We start from the raw sequence: 16,403 nt of genomic DNA on the forward strand, positions 1-16,403 counted from the left end.
TCTAGTTTAAGTTTGCCAATAATAGGACAGAAATTAGTATTTTACACAGGATTTTCCAAAACGGGTCAAGTCAACAAATCTGATACAAATTCATTTTAATTTGTCACGATTTTATTCTAGGCATATTTGAGAGAAATTACATTTAGACATGATTTTATGACATTCAAGCAAGCGCACATGCCCCTTTATGACGCGCCATGAGGTTATTTCATCGCTGTGCAATGAAGCCAACTCCGCTGCATTTGTTAAAAAAAAAATAATAATAAAAAAATAGCCATTCTAACCAAAGGGAGCGAATGGGATTGGACCACATGTGGGTCCTTTGCGTATTTATTTATTTATTTAGCACTAATAGTAGTAATAGTAATAGTCATGAATGATAACTCAAACAAACATGAGAATGGGTGAGTCTTGTGCGTATTTGGGAGGCAGATCAAAGAAACGTGGCTTTATGACGTTGGAGAGTTTATTATACACTTAGGGTGTTTGACTTAAAAAAAACAAAAACAAAAAACAAACAAAAAACGTTACCATGGCAACCAGCACGTCGACCCAAAGCCCAAAAGTGTCAAAATTCAATAATTCAAATGGCCTTTTTGAAATAACTATCCTTTTGATAAATAACAGACAATTATGTAATATGGCCATTTAATTGTAAAATGAGGCATTAGTATTATTATCAAAAGTGTTCATACTGTTCTTAATATGTAACAATAAAATAAAATAAAAAATATAAATATTTCAGAATGATTATTTTAACAATGTCTTACTTTTAAAAAATAATGACATTTAATTTATTTTTCAAGGTTTTACAAGATAAGATTTTTTTTTTTTTTTTTTACAAAGTCAGGTTTTATTTCATAATGTCCTTTTCCACAATGGTCTTCTTTTACGTAAAGGCGTTTTACAGCCGAATTACTTGGGCTGTCAATCAAAGTCAGTGGGTGGGACCACCTGTTTGAGCCTAGATCGCCGTGACGCCTCTGCCGTCGCCTGACGCAGAAGTTTAACAAGGCCTTTACGTTATGATCCGATTCTAAACGATTTGCTACTTCTTGGAGTACTTCTTAAATTGATTATCTCCTGCATCCATGCTTTAGCAAGCCTGTGATCGCCGCGGCTCCTCATCAGGCGCTAAACTCTCCACGCGTGAATCGATACTGCAAGTGCAGCTGCTCATGTCTGTCTAAGGGACTCAGCCAATCACGTAACTGGCTCCGCCTCATGTCATTTGATTGACAGCCCAAGTCATTCGGCTGTAAAACGCCATTATGTAAAAGAAGACCATTGTGGAAAAGGACATTATGAAATAAAAACTGACTTTGTAAAAAAAAAAAAAAAAAAAAAAGTTTTATCTTATAAAACCTTGAAAAATAAATTAAATGTCATCATTTCTAAAAAGTATGACGTTGTTAACATAATCATTATGAAATATTTAATCAAAATAAAATATTTTTACATATTAAAGAACAGTATGAACACTTCATAATAATACTAATGCCTCATTTTACAATTTAATGGCCATATTACATAACTGTTATTTATCAAAAGGATAGTTATTTCAAATGGGCCTTTTTATTTACTGAATTTTGACACTTTTGGGCTTCCATACACTTGAAGATCAGATTGGCTTTTCAAAACGACCGTCGCGGAGAGGCTGCGCTGTTACTGGCTCAAGTGATTACGGAGGTATGGAAGTGACGCGTTTTTGAACACAAGACGGCCATTGGACTGCATTGATCTCGTAACCTATAAAAACATAATTCAACTGGACAAAAACAAGATATTTAGAAGCCAAGCATCATGTGTTTTGTTACTGAGTGCGGCGAGGCGAATACGTGGAGCCAATCTGGAGCTGCAAGTCAACCTGGGCCGATGCTTGTGTGTAATTTGGAACTTATGGCGCACCTTGCAGCAGTCAATGACGTAGATTTACATTTGAAACAAAAAAGCTTGCCACATGGATGAAGAAGACTGAGGAAAGGAGGAGGGCTGGTGTTGAACCAGTGACTTGCTGCTAATAGAGCAAGCACACTAACCACTATAATATTTGTTCAGCTAGAGTCAACGGTGCCTAAGTTTTACTTGAAGTTTACACAAGTGTCAGCCAGAATGGGATTTTAAGACAGCCAATTGTCATTGCACTTTGGCATTCCAAATGTGAAGAATAACTGATTGGTTTGAATTAATTTGGACATAATTTTTACTGATAAAGGCTACTTTTGTCACTATCCCATGGGGGTCTCAGAGAAAGTGGGCGTGCGTTTAGTTTGCAGAGGTGGTGCCTGGGGTGGGTCTGGACTTTAAAGACCAAATGTGAAGTAAGGTTGGCCAACCATGTTTTTGAGTAATACCAATGGCTAAACCATTGTAAGCATATTTTCGTTATTTTTTTTTACGCAACCCTTTCAGGTTCTTAGTTTAACCCATAGCAACGCCCTTGACAACGAAAATGCTTTTCTTCGACAATCTTCGGAAATTTTCGGAAATGACGTCACACCGGGAAGTTGCGAGAGAAGTCGGCCATTGAACTGCATTGTTTGCATTGCTACTCGGTAAGATGACCCGGCGATGTGTGGTGATGTATTGTTCTCAAGCTAAAGAAAAGTTGTATGAGTGGCCAAAAGATAACAGGGCACGTAAATGGTCAACTTTCATTCGCACGAAGCGAATGAATTTCACGCCATCGTCGAGGAGTGTTCTCTGTTACAAACACTTCGAAGATGCCTGCTTCCTCAACCGGTCTGCTTATGATAATGGATTTGCAAAAAAAGTAAGTATGATTACAATTATTTAGAAAAAAATGTGGAATTTATGGATAGATCACTGATGACTTTGACAAAGCAGAGCTTCCAACAGTTGTGGAATGAACAGTAGAAACTAGCGACGTGAACCGAAAGCTAACGTCTCGGTGCTATTCATATCAACGATGAGTAATAATGGCAGTGAGACAAATTGTTCTGAAAGTAAATTTCAATAGGTTGGCAGCATTGCTTTGTTGATCAAAGAACATGACACGTCCTTTTGAAAAACTTCCAATCATATGTCAATCTTACTGCATTTTATGAGTCATTAAATAATTAAATATTTGGTAAGGCAGGGTTAGATGAAATGTGATAGTTGTTTTTTATTTTATTTTTTTATTTTTTTTTGCCGGTAGGTTTTATAGGTTTTATGAGCGACGCATATTTTTAGTGTCACCTTATGTTTCTGCAGGTTATTGCTCAATACAACTGCTGTCCCAACAATTCACCTGCCTCCACAAGACCAGCAGCAGATTCAAAATCCACCTGCCCAGCGTGCAGCAGCAGCTAACCGAGAAAGGAAGCGAGCCGTAGCTGAGGCTATCACCTCTGCAGCTGCCTCTGAACAAGAAATGGCTGATTACGAGGGTCAGTTATTGCAGGATCAATCCTGTTCAAACAGCCAAGATGATGAAGTTATGCCACCACATAGTGTGGATAAAAGTAAGTTAGGCGGAGTTGTTTTTGTCACTATGTACTTACCAGGTATTATTTATATTTTTATTCTTAGAGTTGTTGCTAGTTTAACCTGAAAATATAAATATTGTCATACCTTGTATCTGTAGAACAACCAAACATCTGTCACATGCCAACTAACATTTATAACAAACTAAGGAAATGAAATTCATTTGAAGGTACTGAAGTCAATGTCGCAGTGGTGGAACTCCTGACAAATACCATGTTTGTCAACGATGTCATACCTCGGACAGACCAGTGGTGTGTAAGCTTTTCACAGTGTGGTGAATCACTTTGCCCCAAAGATGTACAACTTCTCGTACAAAGGAATGAAAAGCAGGTGCGTTTAAGAAAACTTTGATATGTATGAAATGGAGACTATAGTGGTGATGAGGGGGGAAAGTAACGTAATGAAGCACTTGCTTTGAGGCTCCTCTAGATGGTGCTCATGGCTTAAACATAACAGCTAGTGCAATGGAAATTTATTAAATTTCCACTGCATCTGTTCAACCAAAAATGCCATCTCAAAGAATCGAAAAAAAACATATATATATATATATATATATATATATATATATATATATATATATATATATATATATATATATATATATAATGTGCTTCTTCAAGTGTGATTTGTCCATGACTAGTAGAACATATGGATGAAATGTAGAACTTAGAGATATAAAGCTATTTCATCACAATGTGACAATTTCTTTATAAGGCAATTTTTGTTCAATTCCAGAATCATTCTCGCTGCTATGCATTATAATGAAAATGCTGGGAGACCACAGAAAGTGACGAAGGAAGGAATACACTCCTACTGCATCGTTTATCCCAAATATAAGAGTGGTGGCTATTCTCTGAGAAAGATATTGGTGGATGAAACTTATGGTAAGTTATGAAACAAAAACAATTCCAGGCAGATGCATTACTGAGTGTAACCCATATGTCACCCAAATATTTATCATCCCAATTTTTTTTTTTTTTTTGTAGACTATGTGACTGACTGCCTTTCAGAGGCGATGAAAGTGATTGACGTTCCAAATAAGTACAAAACCGAATGATGTGGTAGTCGAGCCACAATTTCTTACAGCAGCAGTGAACAGACCGGACAAGTCAAATGTTATTGCTGAGCACCATACGAGATTCCTCAGGAAATAAAGAATCATATTCCTTGTATTAAGTTGTCCTCATTTGTTTATTCTTATTATGATGCAACCAGTACAAATCACAGTTCTGGAACATTTCTCTGTGAAACACGAAACCCTTTGAATACAGCTGACTCCTCTTCTCCTGGTGGTGGAAAAGGTCCCTGATACAAGACACTGCAACATGCTGGGAGCAGAACACGGTTGTCCAGACCAAGAAACTTCCAGCACCAGCGCACCAATTGTCTGTCGGCAATATGTCTATACTTGGCATCCTGTGGCCCATCAAATGCCTTGCCTTTGTACTGCTGCTTGTAGGTCATCCATGCCACCTATAATCCATATGGGTTCAGGCACACAGCATTGAATCCAGGATGATCAGTGATGCAGTCCAGTACCTGATTGAAGTGTTCCTCTCCTTGTAGACGTAGTCACTACTTCTTGAATTTCATGGCAGCAAACACATTCTACAGCTGTAGGCATTTGCTGGCAATTACCACAAGTACGCCTGAAATTTATATATAAAAAAAAAAAAAGTAAAATACTGAGCGATGACACCATGAGCAGAAATGTTATTGAACAAGTGTATTGCTATACCAATCAGTCAATAATTCTGTTTATGAAAACATTTGTTTCAAAATATACAAGTACGTGGACGGAATCATGTACAAAAGTAAGAAATAGTCATTGATAAATCTCTCAAGTACAAGTAAAAAAAATAAAAATTGCTGAAAAGAATACTCAAGTACTGAGTAACTGCTTTAAAAACAGTCTGATTTATTTTTTTTTTTTTTTTTTAAATGTCATCAGACAAAAATATAAAATTATGTGCAAATGCTGGCATCTTCAAATCATAAAAAAATACCACTGCCTATATATATATATCTTACCCATCTTGTAATTTCGACGGGTCTTGTCTCCATTCCATGTCAGGTGTCTGGGCGCATTATCAGCATCCTGATTAGCATTTGGCTCGTACATGTAAAGTCCAACGTATAAAATGCCAACCTCCTCCTCTTCCTCCAACTCTTTAAAAACTTGGTTCTCCTCATTTTCGCTCAACCTATCGCTGACATCGCTGTCTGAATCGACGTTTGAGTGGCTTTGTATAGCGTCTGTATGGAGCGCTGCCATCGCTGTTCCCGGTGTGACGTATCACTTCCGGGTTTGTCGCCCGCCAGGCTCGAACTTCGGAAAAGCGATTATTTCGTCAAATATATAACATATAAATTATTTTTTCATACTTTATTTGTTGGACAGTGTTTCAATGCTTCAATTGTGACCCTATATGGTATTTTATGAAATTACTTCACATTTGGCCTTTAAGATGTCATAAAGAGAGCACTCGCTCGTTTTCTCAGGTTGGGAGCGGCTGGTGCTTGTAGAGCAGAATAACCTAGAATTACTCATAGAGGGGCGAATGGAGGAAAACACCACTTCCGTCATGTTTTTGGTGAGGAATTAGCATTCTAACTAGGGACGCACGATAATATCGGCGGCCGATAATTACCGGCAATTATCGACCAATTTGACGTTCAACAGATAAAAAAATCCATCAATAATAGACTTGCCACGTTGGTCCATCTGTTGTGGTTGTGGCTCAAATTGTGGCCAACTCCTCAACCAATCCCCTCTCCTAACCGTGGTGTCGCATGTGTGTGACATCATAATGCGCGCGACCTCTTCACGGACCATGCATCATGGCGACATGGCAGTCACCAGTGTGGGCGTTCTTTAGCGTCTCCACAAAATGGTACCCTTGCAGATTGCGACAAGTGCGCTGCAGAAGTTCCACGGGGAGGGAAAAAGGCATCGAGCTTCAACACATCAAATCTGGTAAGTCACATTTAAAATTCGTCATCGTGAGGATTTATGGAAGCAATACGAAGATGCCTATTCTGCTAAACCGAAACCAAGCAGAAGGAGTCCCAGCAAACGCGATGCAACTGGCTTGCTAACTATTGAGGAAGCGCTTAAGAAGAAGCAAAGGTTTGACAGAAAAGACCAGACGGCAACAGCAATTGACAAAATCCTCCAATTTATTATAGTTGGTGACCAGCCTTTTTCAGTAGCTGAAGACATTTGATTTCGCTTGCTAATGCAACACGTTGACCCACGCTATGACATTCCGAGGCGCCGCTAATTTTCTGATACATGCCTACCTGAACTGTATAATACGCTTGCTACACACATCCACACACTACTAACGAAGAACAACGCTAATTATGTGTTTTGTGACGGATATATGGACCTCAGACCTGGCTGATCTTGCGCGAAAATACTTGTAAGCCCCCTGCACTAACGTTGAAAGCGAACGCTTGTTTTCTGCTTCTGCGACAGTGATGGATGAGAAAAGAAACCGGTTAAGATGTTGACAAGTTAGTTAAATGACAAATACAAACCCATCCACCCATTCTCAGTCAGCAGTAGTCACCTACCATAAATTACTAGGATAGTTAAGTTTTTCTCAATGAATCTATTTATAAGCAATGCCTGTACTCTTTCACATCTCTGGGCGCTGGTGCTGAAAATAAGGGATTATCACCAAACCAGCTAAAATCAGCACAAAAAAGTATGCCATGCCAGTCTACTTGGCACAGGAAACCGTGGAGGAGGGAGGAAGGAGCGGAAAGAAGGAGGGGGAAAAAACAAACAAACCTTAGCTGTTTCACACTAGGTACTTGCTGCTTACAGTGTGAGAGCAATAACCACTATACTATTTGTTCAGTTAGGTTCAACGGCGCAAAAGTTTTACTTGTAGTTTACACAAGTGTCAGCCAGAACACCTGGTATTTTAAGACGGCCTGTTGTCATTGCACTTTGGCATTACAAATGTGAAGGATAATTGATTGCTTTGAATTCATTTGGACAGAATCTTTACTAATAAAGGCTACTTTCGTCACTATCCCATGGAGGTCTCAGAGAAAGTGGGTGTGCGTTCAGTCCGCAGAGGTCGTGCGGGGGTGGGTCTGCACCTTATGACATCAAAAATTGCCAACAGCTCGCTGGTGCTTGGAGAGCAGAATGACCTAGATTTCTCATAGAGGGGTGAATGGAGGTTTTTGGTGAGGAATTAGCATTTTAACACGGCTAAAAGTGCCAAAAAGTTGATTTTCATGTTGCTGCCCCTTTAAGGAAACGCGAAGAAGCTTGATACTTTTACAAGGTACTTTATTACAGGTCTTCACAACTATATGTGGTCTCCATTGGACACAGCAGTATTGGGGGGAATACTATAAAACATTTCGACTTAGACTTGACTTTATTGATCCCTTTAATCTCCCTTGTTGTGTGTCCTCATGTGTGAATTCAAAGTGGACCTCCCAGCACAAATTTAACAACTAATGTGTTCTCATGTGCACGGCCATACGCCGCTTCTCAGAGAATTTCTTACCACAAACTGAGCAACTAAAGAGTTTCACTCCTGTGTGTTCTCATGTGCCTCACCAGATTTGGCCTTTGAGAGAATTTCCCACCACAAACTGAGCAACTAAATGGTTTTTCTCCTGTGTGTGTTCTCATGTGTAAGACCATAACTTGCTTTTCAGAGAATTTCCTCCCACAAACTGAGCAACTAAACGGTTTTCCTCCTGTGTGCGTTCTCATGTGTATGGCCATAACTTGCTTTTCAGAGAATTTCCTACCACAAACTGAGCAACTAAACGGTTTTCCTCCTGTATGCGTTCTCATGTGTTGCTGCAATATTGATTTTGTTCTCAAACTTTTACCACACACTGAGCATGGAAAACTCTTTCTCCACAGTCGTCTCATGTTCTTGTTGGAGATTTTCTCCTTTTCAGAGCATTTCAACTGCTTGTTGTCACCTACACAGTCTCTGTCGCTCATCAAGTGTTCTTCCATGTCATCACTGTCAGACAGTGGAGCGATGAGGCCGTCTGGAGGGGGTCCTCCACAGTGGTCTCCACTTGGGCTGTCATGATGAAGCTGTGACCACTCGGGTGGTTTGTGTTGGTCGTCTTCACTCTCCACAAAAACATTAGTCAGTGGAAATGTGCCCACTTCAGCCTCTTCCTCTTCAACATGGGAGAACTGTGGAGCTGCAGCTTCCACTTTAATGCAGGGGAGCTGTGGACTCTTTTGCCCCAAAATGGAGATCTCCCCCTGCGAGGGAAGTTCTTGATGGCCATCCAGCTGTTGGATGCCTGCAGGACAAAAGTCAATTTTGTTACAATACGCACTGGCATACATTCAAAAATATTTTCCAACAGAAACATCATTGCGTGATGGAGCAGTAATCCATCTATCCATCCATCAGCCGCTAATTCCTCACAAGGGTCGTGGGAGTGCTGGAGACTATCCCAGCTGGCTTCGGGCAGTAGGCGGGTACTCCCTGAACTGGTTGCCAGCCAATCCAGGGCACACAAAGACGAACAACCACTTAAACTCAAAATCACATCTAGGGGCAATTTCGAGTGTTCAATTAACCTGCTGAGCATCATTCGAATGTGGGAGGCAACCAGAGAATCCGGAGAAGACCCACGCAGGCACAGGGCAAACATGCAAACTCCACCCAGGAAGGCCGAAACCCGGACTCAATCTCACGTCCTTTGCACTGGGCGACGTCTAACCGGTCATGCAGCGTGCCTCCCGGAGGAGTAGTAGTAATATTTCAGACATATTGGTGGAACAGCCTAAGTATACATTTAGACAGTTTGTTCATTAGCCATTCGTTACTTGAGCCACAAAGAACGCGGGACCATAAAAAAAATAAAAATAAAAATAAATTGCTGGAAAAACATCATTCCATAAATTTGTGAAAAACATACTGGATGAAAATGAATGGAGTGAGGCTGGGAAGTATAGTGCTTCAGCTTCGGATCATCTCAACTTTGGTGTCTTTGTAAACATTTAGCGATGGTTGATCAAATTATTCAGTTGAAAAAACAAAATGGGGACTTACGGCCAGAGTCTGACATGGCGGCAGCATAAGCAAAAAGCTGTTTGACCATGAGACTTGGTTCACACAGCAAGATTTTAACATTGTCGGCCGACTTCCAAGCCGACGGAGACGCTACTCGTGTAGAGAAAAAAAGAATGACGGGAATAACAGTTTTGAACGTACCGTGTCGCATAACCCATCACACGAACCAATTTCATTCATGAATGTTTCCTGGTTTGACTCAACTCAACTTTATTGAAAAAGCACTTTAAAACAAGCACTGCTGTATACAAAGTGCTGTACATGAAACATGAAACATCATGCAGTAAAGAGTAAGATAAGTAAAATAAGACCAAAACAAAACATAAGTATACAAGTGTATAAAATTTACATCAATAGATGAATAACTAGAAGTAGGTAAGTCAATGAACGAATAAATAAATTTATAAACAAACATCAAATTCATAACACAAATACAGCAGACCACAAAGCACCAAAACAATGTTAAGTCTCATGGTGTGTCAAAAGCCAACGAATACAGATGGGTTTTAAGACGCATTTTAAAAGCAGATAAAGAAGGGGATTGCCTAATATTTTGTGGAAAGTCATTCCAAAGGGAGGGACTAGGAACTGCAAAGGCTCGATCCCCTCTAAACCTCCGCTTTGCCCTCGGTACCTCCAATTGTGTCTGGTCTCCTAACCTGAGGCACGGGCTCTCGCAAAACCTCTTGGGATTAAACTTGACTTCAGAGTAAAAAAAAAAAAAAACAACAACAAAAAAAACACGGAGGACCAGTCGTTATGCTTCCTGGTTTGTTTTTAGCAGATAAAAGTGACAAAAATAAAATGTGTTTTTTAGAGGAGTGTAAACAGTCTGGAAGCTGTATGGTAAGCCCAGGTTCGAGTTCATGTGCAGGTCACTAGACACATCTGTTGGAAACAACCGTTGCTGCAAAACAATGCTTGCACACCAAAAACCACACGTCTGACACCAACGTCAACCCAGCCATCTTCTGCATAGCAACGTCACGTCAGTGGACCCTAGATCAACCAGATGAAGACAACTTTACACTTTCTCTTTGAAAGACTGCATAAAACTGGGTGTAGAAAAGATAGTTTTATCATTCTTCAGTCTACACCATCTCTGCTATGCTAAGATCGACATAGCTGTTTGTTGACCCAGAGCTCTCTGTATGTATAGACTCCTCTGTCAGGAATAAATTGGTTAGTTTCCAACTGGTTGTTGTTGTTATAGACTCGTCACGAAAACTAACACGCTTGGAACCTTGAAAGTTAATAGGCGATTTAAAACACAAGTTCTTTTATTGGTCGATACTTGCCGATAATTATCAGCCACCGATACTCTTGCATCCCTATTACCTATTAAAAAGAGCAGAGTCCCCGCAAAGGATAATGTCGGTTGGAAATCCTCCCCCCCCCCCGTCTTTCACCTCGCCAGCAAATGAAATCCTGTACTGTGCTGTGCTTGCTGCTCTATTTTTACGTGTAGTATTGGACACTGCTAAAATGAGCTCCTCCATGTTGCTGGATAGCAAAAAATAAATGAAGATAAATAAAAAATGTTGCTGATATCACTGTGTGTATCATGCCCTGCATTCATTGGCTCATATATGAAACCTCAGCTGATTGGTTGCTGCTCCCGGCGACAGCGACAAAAGCTGGATATTTCTCAACGTTATTGCATCACAGGCCTGTAGGCCTATACACGTCATACTGAACGACAATGAAATATAACATGCACAAATGTCACCTGTTGCGGCCACCCAGTGGGAGGAGCTTATGGCCCAGTAGGATACGAGGTAAGTGCGAGCGACACCGCCTTGAGCCCTTCACGAACAGCGACAGTCGGTTGCTGCCAGTTGGCGCGTCTCCATTATATTCGGGATCACGTACACAGCACGAATGGTGACCGCAAATTTGTTATGTGAAGCAATAGTAATTGTGAAATTACAGGTAAAACTCAAAAAAGATATTTAACTGCAAGTCATGGCCACAGATCAAAATGGTAAATGAACAGCGCACATTAAAGGGATAGTTTGGCTTTTTTGACATGAATCTCTACTTCATCCTCACCTCCAGTGTGTGCGATCAGCACTGACTTACCCCTGACAGCGTTCTGTGACACGAGTTCTGGCCCGGTGTTGGACGAGAGGAAAATAGTCCAGCAAGCTGGCTTGGGTCACGGAAATAAAGCGTTTTTCTTCTAAAAACTATTTGTGTTCAAAAGAGTGATACATTTGGATTAAAAAGCACCCATTGAAAAGGAATTGGGGAGAGGGGGTAATTTTTTTCTGCATATATCTTGTAAATAATCAGCAGATGAATCAGTAGTCAGTATTTTTTTCTGCGCGTTCACTCCCTGACACCTACTTTGATGGTCACCCGAAATAATATAATCTACGATATTTATAAAATGACTTGTGAATTGACTTGAGACTGTCAGTCTTGTCAATCTTTACTCGGGACTTGACGGCAAAGACTTGAGGCTGACATGGGATTTGTAAAACAATGACTTCCGCCCACCTCTGGTATATAGCATTAGTTTTATCAAGACCTGAATGATTGGCGATGTTTATTCATTTTTTTTTCTTTAATGTCAGATGAAGTGACGTCAACATGGCGTATTTATTTGTCAGCGTTTTTATAAAACATTTTTTATAGTTTACTTTTTTCCTCCAATGCATTTCATTGGTTGTAAATTAGACGTAGAATTTCGGTATGACAGGGGTTAGTTAGACTGTAGTGTAAACAAGTTGTTGAACTAAATATAGCTCATCTTCTGATTGAATTGGAGATTATCATTTCTTCCCTAAAATTGCTAATTGAACAAAAAAATCCTCACCGCATAAAGCCTTTCACTATTATTATTATTATTATTATTATTATTATTATTTTTAAATAAATGCTAAATAAACAAGTTACTGAAACAGACAGTTTGCACCATCTTATGATCGGATCGGTGATCGGAAATCTCTCTTTTTTTTTTTTTTTTTAAATAAACTCGCTGATCGGTGATCGTGATTGGCATTGTAGCCGCGAGGGGGCACAAGCCAGTGTCTTCTTGTGCCGGTCCCAAGCCCGGATATATACAGAGGGTTGTGTCAGGAAGGGCATCCGACGTAAAACTTTGGCCAAAACAAACATGCGAATCAAATATATGACTACGATACCGGATCGGTCGGGGCCCGGGTTAACAACGACCGCCATCGGTGCTGTTGACCTACAGGGTGCCGGTGGAAATTGGACTACTGTTGGTCGAAGAAGGAGAGGAGGAAGGTGTGTTCGTAGGAAGAAAGAGAAGAGGAACACCACTAGTCTAGGACTTAGAGTAGGGACTTTGAATGTTGGGAGTATGACAGGAAAAGGTAGAGAGCTGGTTGACATGATGCAGAGGAGGAAGGTGGACATACTGTGTGTTCAGGAGACCAGGTGGAAAGGGAGCAAAGCTAGAAGTTTAGGAGCTGGTTTCAAATTGTTTTATCATGGGTTAAATAGGAAGAGAAATGGAGTAGGAATTATCGTGAAGGAGGAGTTTGTTAAGAACGTCCTGGAGGTCAAAAGAGTGTCAGATAGGGTCATGAGCCTGAAGTTAGGAATCGAAGGTGTGATGATCAATGTTGTTAGTGGGTATGCACCACAGGTAGGATGTGAGCTGGAGGAGAAGGAGAACTTTTGGTTGGAACTTGATGAAATGATGCAGAGCATCCCTAGAAGTGAGAGAGTTGTCATTGGTGCAGACTTCAATGGACATGTTGGTGCAGGAAACAGAGGCGATGAGGAGGTGATGGGCAGGTTTGGTATCCAGGAGGTAACGTAGAAGGACAGCTGGTGGTTGATTTTGCAAAAAGGATGGAAATGGCTGTTGTCAATACTTTCTTCCAGAAGAGGCAGGAACATAGGGTGACCTACAAGAGTGGAGGTAGAACTACACAGGTAGACTACATCTAGTGTAGACGGTGTAATTTGAAGGAGATCAGCGACTGCAAAGTAGTGGTAGGTGAGAGTGTAGCCAGACAGCATAGGATGGTTGTGTGTAGGATGACTCTGGTGGTGAGGAAGACAAAGAGGCCAAGGGCAGAGCCAAGGACGAAATGGTGGAAGCTGAAAAAGGAAGAGTGTTGTATGGCTTTCAGAAAGGAGTTGAGAAAGGCTCTGGGTGGTGAGGATGTGCTCCCAGATGACTGGACAACTACAGCAAATTTGATCAGGCAGACAGGTAGGACAGTCCTTGGTGTGTCATCTGGAAGGAAAGGAGATAAGGAGACTTGGTGGTGGAATGAGGAGGTGCAGAAGTGGATACAGAGAAAGAGGTTAGCTAAGAAGAAGTGGGACACTGAGAAGACTGAAGAAAGTAGAAAGGAGTACAGGGAAATACATCGTAAGGTGAAAGTAGAAGTGGCAAAGGCCAAACAAGGGGCTTACGATGACTTGTATGCTAGGTTGGACAGTAAGGAGGGAGAGAATGATCTATACAGGTTGGCAAGGCAAAGAGATAGAGATGGGAAGGACGTGCAGCAGGTTAGGGTAATAAAGGATAGGGATGGAAGAGTGTTGACAGATGCCAGCGGTGTGATGGGAAGATGGAAAGAGTACTTTGAAGAGTTGATGAATGAGGAAAATGAGAGAGAACGAAGAGTAGAAGGGACGACTGTTGTGGACCAGGAAGTAGCAAAGATTAGTAAGGATGAAGTGAGAAGGGCATTGAAGAGGATGAAGAGTGGAAAGGCACTCGGTCCTGATGATATACCTGTGGAGGTATGGAAGTGTCTAGGAGAGGTAGCGGTAGAATTTCTGACTGGGTTGTTCAACAGGATCTTAGATAGTGAGAAAATGCCTGAGGAATGGAGGAGAAGTGTGTTGGTGCCCATTTTTAAGAACAAGGGAGACGTGCAGAATTGTGGCAACTACAGAGCAATAAAGCTGATGAGCCACACAATGAAACTATGGGAAAGAGTAGTGGAAGCTAGACTGAGGGCAGATGTGAACATTTGTGAGCAGCAGTATGGTTTCATGCCAAAAAACGAGTACGACTGATGCAGTATTTGCTTTGAGGATGTTGATTGAAAAGTATAGAGAAGGTCAGAAGGAGCTGCATTGTGTCTTTGTTGACCTGGAGAAAGCTTATGACAGGGTGCCCAGAGAGGAACTGTGGTTTTGTATGAGGAAGTCTGGAGTGGCGGAGAAGTATGTTCAAGTGGTGCAGGACATGTATGAGGACTGTAAGACAGTGGTGAGGTGTGCTGTAGGTGTGACGGAGGAGTTCAAGGTGGAGGTGGGACTACATCAGGGATCAGCTCTGAGCCCCTTCTTGTTCGCAATGGTTATGGACAGGATGACAGATGAGGTTAGACAGGAATCCCCATGGACTATGATGTTTGCAGATGACATAGTGATCTGTAGTGAGAGCAGGGAACAGGTGGAGGAGAAGCTAGAAGCGTGGAGGTTTGCCCTGGAAAGGAGGGGAATGAAGGTTAGCCGTAGCAAGACGGAGTATCTGTGCGTGAATGAGAGGGACCCAAGTGGAAGAGTGAGGTTACAGGGAGAAGAAACCAAGAAGGTGGAGGAGTTTAAGTATTTAGGGTCAACAGTCCAGAGCAATGGAGAGTGTGGAATAGAAGTGAAGAAGCGTGTGCAGGCAGGTGGAGAAAAGTGTCAGGTGTGATGTGTAATAGAAGAGTTTCAGCTAAAATGAAAGGAAAGGTTTATAAAACTGTGGTGAGACCAGCAATGTTGTTTGGTCTGGAGACAGTGCCACTGAGAAAAAGACAGGAGGCAGAGCTGGAGGTGGCAGAGATGAAGATGCTGAGGTTCTCTTTGGGAGTGACCAGGTTGGATAGGATCAGGAATGAGTAAATCAGAGGGACAGCACATGTTAGAAGCTTTGGAGATAAAGTCAGAGAGGCCAGACTGAGATGGTTTGGACATGTCCAGAGGAGAGATAGTGACTATATTGGAAGAAGGATGCTGAGTTTTCAAATGCCAGGCAGAAGATCGGGAGGAAGACCAAAGAGGAGGTTTATGGATGTAGTTAAAGAGGACATGAAGGTAGTTGGTGTGAGAACAGAGGATGCAGAGGACAGAGTTAGATGGAGGCAACTGATTCGCTGTGGCGACCCCTGAAGGGAAAAGCCGAAAGAAGAAGAAGAAGAGGTGATCGTGATTGGCCCCATAAATGCTGATCGCGTAAAGCCTACATTAAACACTGTTGAAAAGAAACGAGTTGGCTTGCCAATGAATTTTGAGGATCTGTCATTCGTCAACCATCAAGAGTCAGGACATCCTTCTGTCTTTTACACATTTCGGCTTGCCTTATCGTAGCTTTTTATTGCCATTACCTGGCTGCCTACATCAACACAACGCCATCTCAAAATCACAATTGCCAATTTAGTGTGCTAAGAAACCTGGAGTTAATTATGCAGTCATTGGGTGATTCAGCACAATTTTCTGGTGTTAGCTGCTAGTAGCTAGTTGCTAGTAGTGAGTGTACAGCTGGCTAGTAACGGGTAGTCCGACAAATGTGGCTTTGCTTTCTTTCTTTGCCTCTTTTTCCAATAATGTGAAAATAGGCTAGTTTGTCATTCACTCTCCATGTAGAAGCAAGCGTATGTGCCTTAAATTGCAGTTGGAGGTCTTTTTCTTTGTTGAAAGAAAAAAAAGAAGAAAAGAATTAGAACCTCATTCTCTTTTTCTTTATAAAACATTATTAAATAAAAACATCCAGCTCAAAATGTCAAATATGGCCGTCTAGATTTTAGGAATGTAACTTCATGTGTAATATAAGGCAGGATACATGCTTATGGCCCATGTATATAAAATAAGAAAGCAACCTGCTTTATATTGTAGTGCTGTGTT

General features: G+C 41.2%; 1 protein-coding gene and 1 long non-coding RNA gene across 6 annotated transcripts; one reads left to right on the forward strand and one right to left on the reverse strand.

Annotated features, from left to right (window-relative positions):
• The first annotated feature begins 1,558 nt into the window (after nucleotides 1-1,558).
• LOC144003326 (uncharacterized) lies at nucleotides 1,559-4,661 on the forward strand. Of its 5 annotated transcripts, none has more exons than XR_013278943.1 (6): nucleotides 1,559-1,689; nucleotides 2,413-2,773; nucleotides 3,217-3,467; nucleotides 3,659-3,819; nucleotides 4,225-4,373; nucleotides 4,476-4,661. XR_013278943.1 is itself a non-coding variant. In XM_077499470.1 (6 exons), the coding sequence occupies exons 1-5, from the start codon at nucleotides 1,804-1,806 to the stop codon at nucleotides 4,249-4,251; spliced, it is 585 nt and encodes a 194-aa protein (XP_077355596.1). In that variant the 5' UTR covers nucleotides 1,563-1,803; the 3' UTR covers nucleotides 4,252-4,373; nucleotides 4,476-4,661. The 5 variants fall into 5 exon arrangements, 2 of the variants coding, with proteins under 2 accessions (XP_077355596.1, XP_077355586.1); XM_077499470.1 differs by having other exon boundaries at nucleotides 1,563-1,881; nucleotides 2,413-2,555; nucleotides 3,217-3,392; XM_077499460.1 differs by having other exon boundaries at nucleotides 1,569-1,881; nucleotides 2,413-2,555.
• LOC144003374 (uncharacterized) lies at nucleotides 4,515-6,308 on the reverse strand. Its single transcript, XR_013278965.1, has 3 exons — nucleotides 5,521-6,308; nucleotides 5,029-5,138; nucleotides 4,515-4,962 (listed from the first exon to the last, which is right to left on the reverse strand). It is a non-coding gene; the product is annotated as an uncharacterized LOC144003374 (long non-coding RNA).
• Nucleotides 6,309-16,403: the final 10,095 nt, after the last annotated feature.

This window comes from Festucalex cinctus, chromosome 1 (assembly GCF_051991245.1).
Source record: "Festucalex cinctus isolate MCC-2025b chromosome 1, RoL_Fcin_1.0, whole genome shotgun sequence".
In the NCBI taxonomy this organism is placed as follows: Eukaryota; Metazoa; Chordata; class Actinopteri; order Syngnathiformes; family Syngnathidae; genus Festucalex; species Festucalex cinctus.

Excerpts from the sequence above, each read along its gene's own strand:
- LOC144003326 (XM_077499460.1), top strand. The coding sequence starts at position 1,804 with ATGTGTTTTGTTACTGAGTGCGGCGAGGCGAATACGTGGAGCCAATCT. Across the intron at positions 1,882-2,412 it reads GTCAACCTGGGCCGATGCTT|GTTCTTAGTTTAACCCATAG; the intron begins GTGTGTAATTTG and ends CAACCCTTTCAG. Across the intron at positions 3,468-3,658 it reads ACCACATAGTGTGGATAAAA|GTACTGAAGTCAATGTCGCA; the intron begins GTAAGTTAGGCG and ends ATTCATTTGAAG.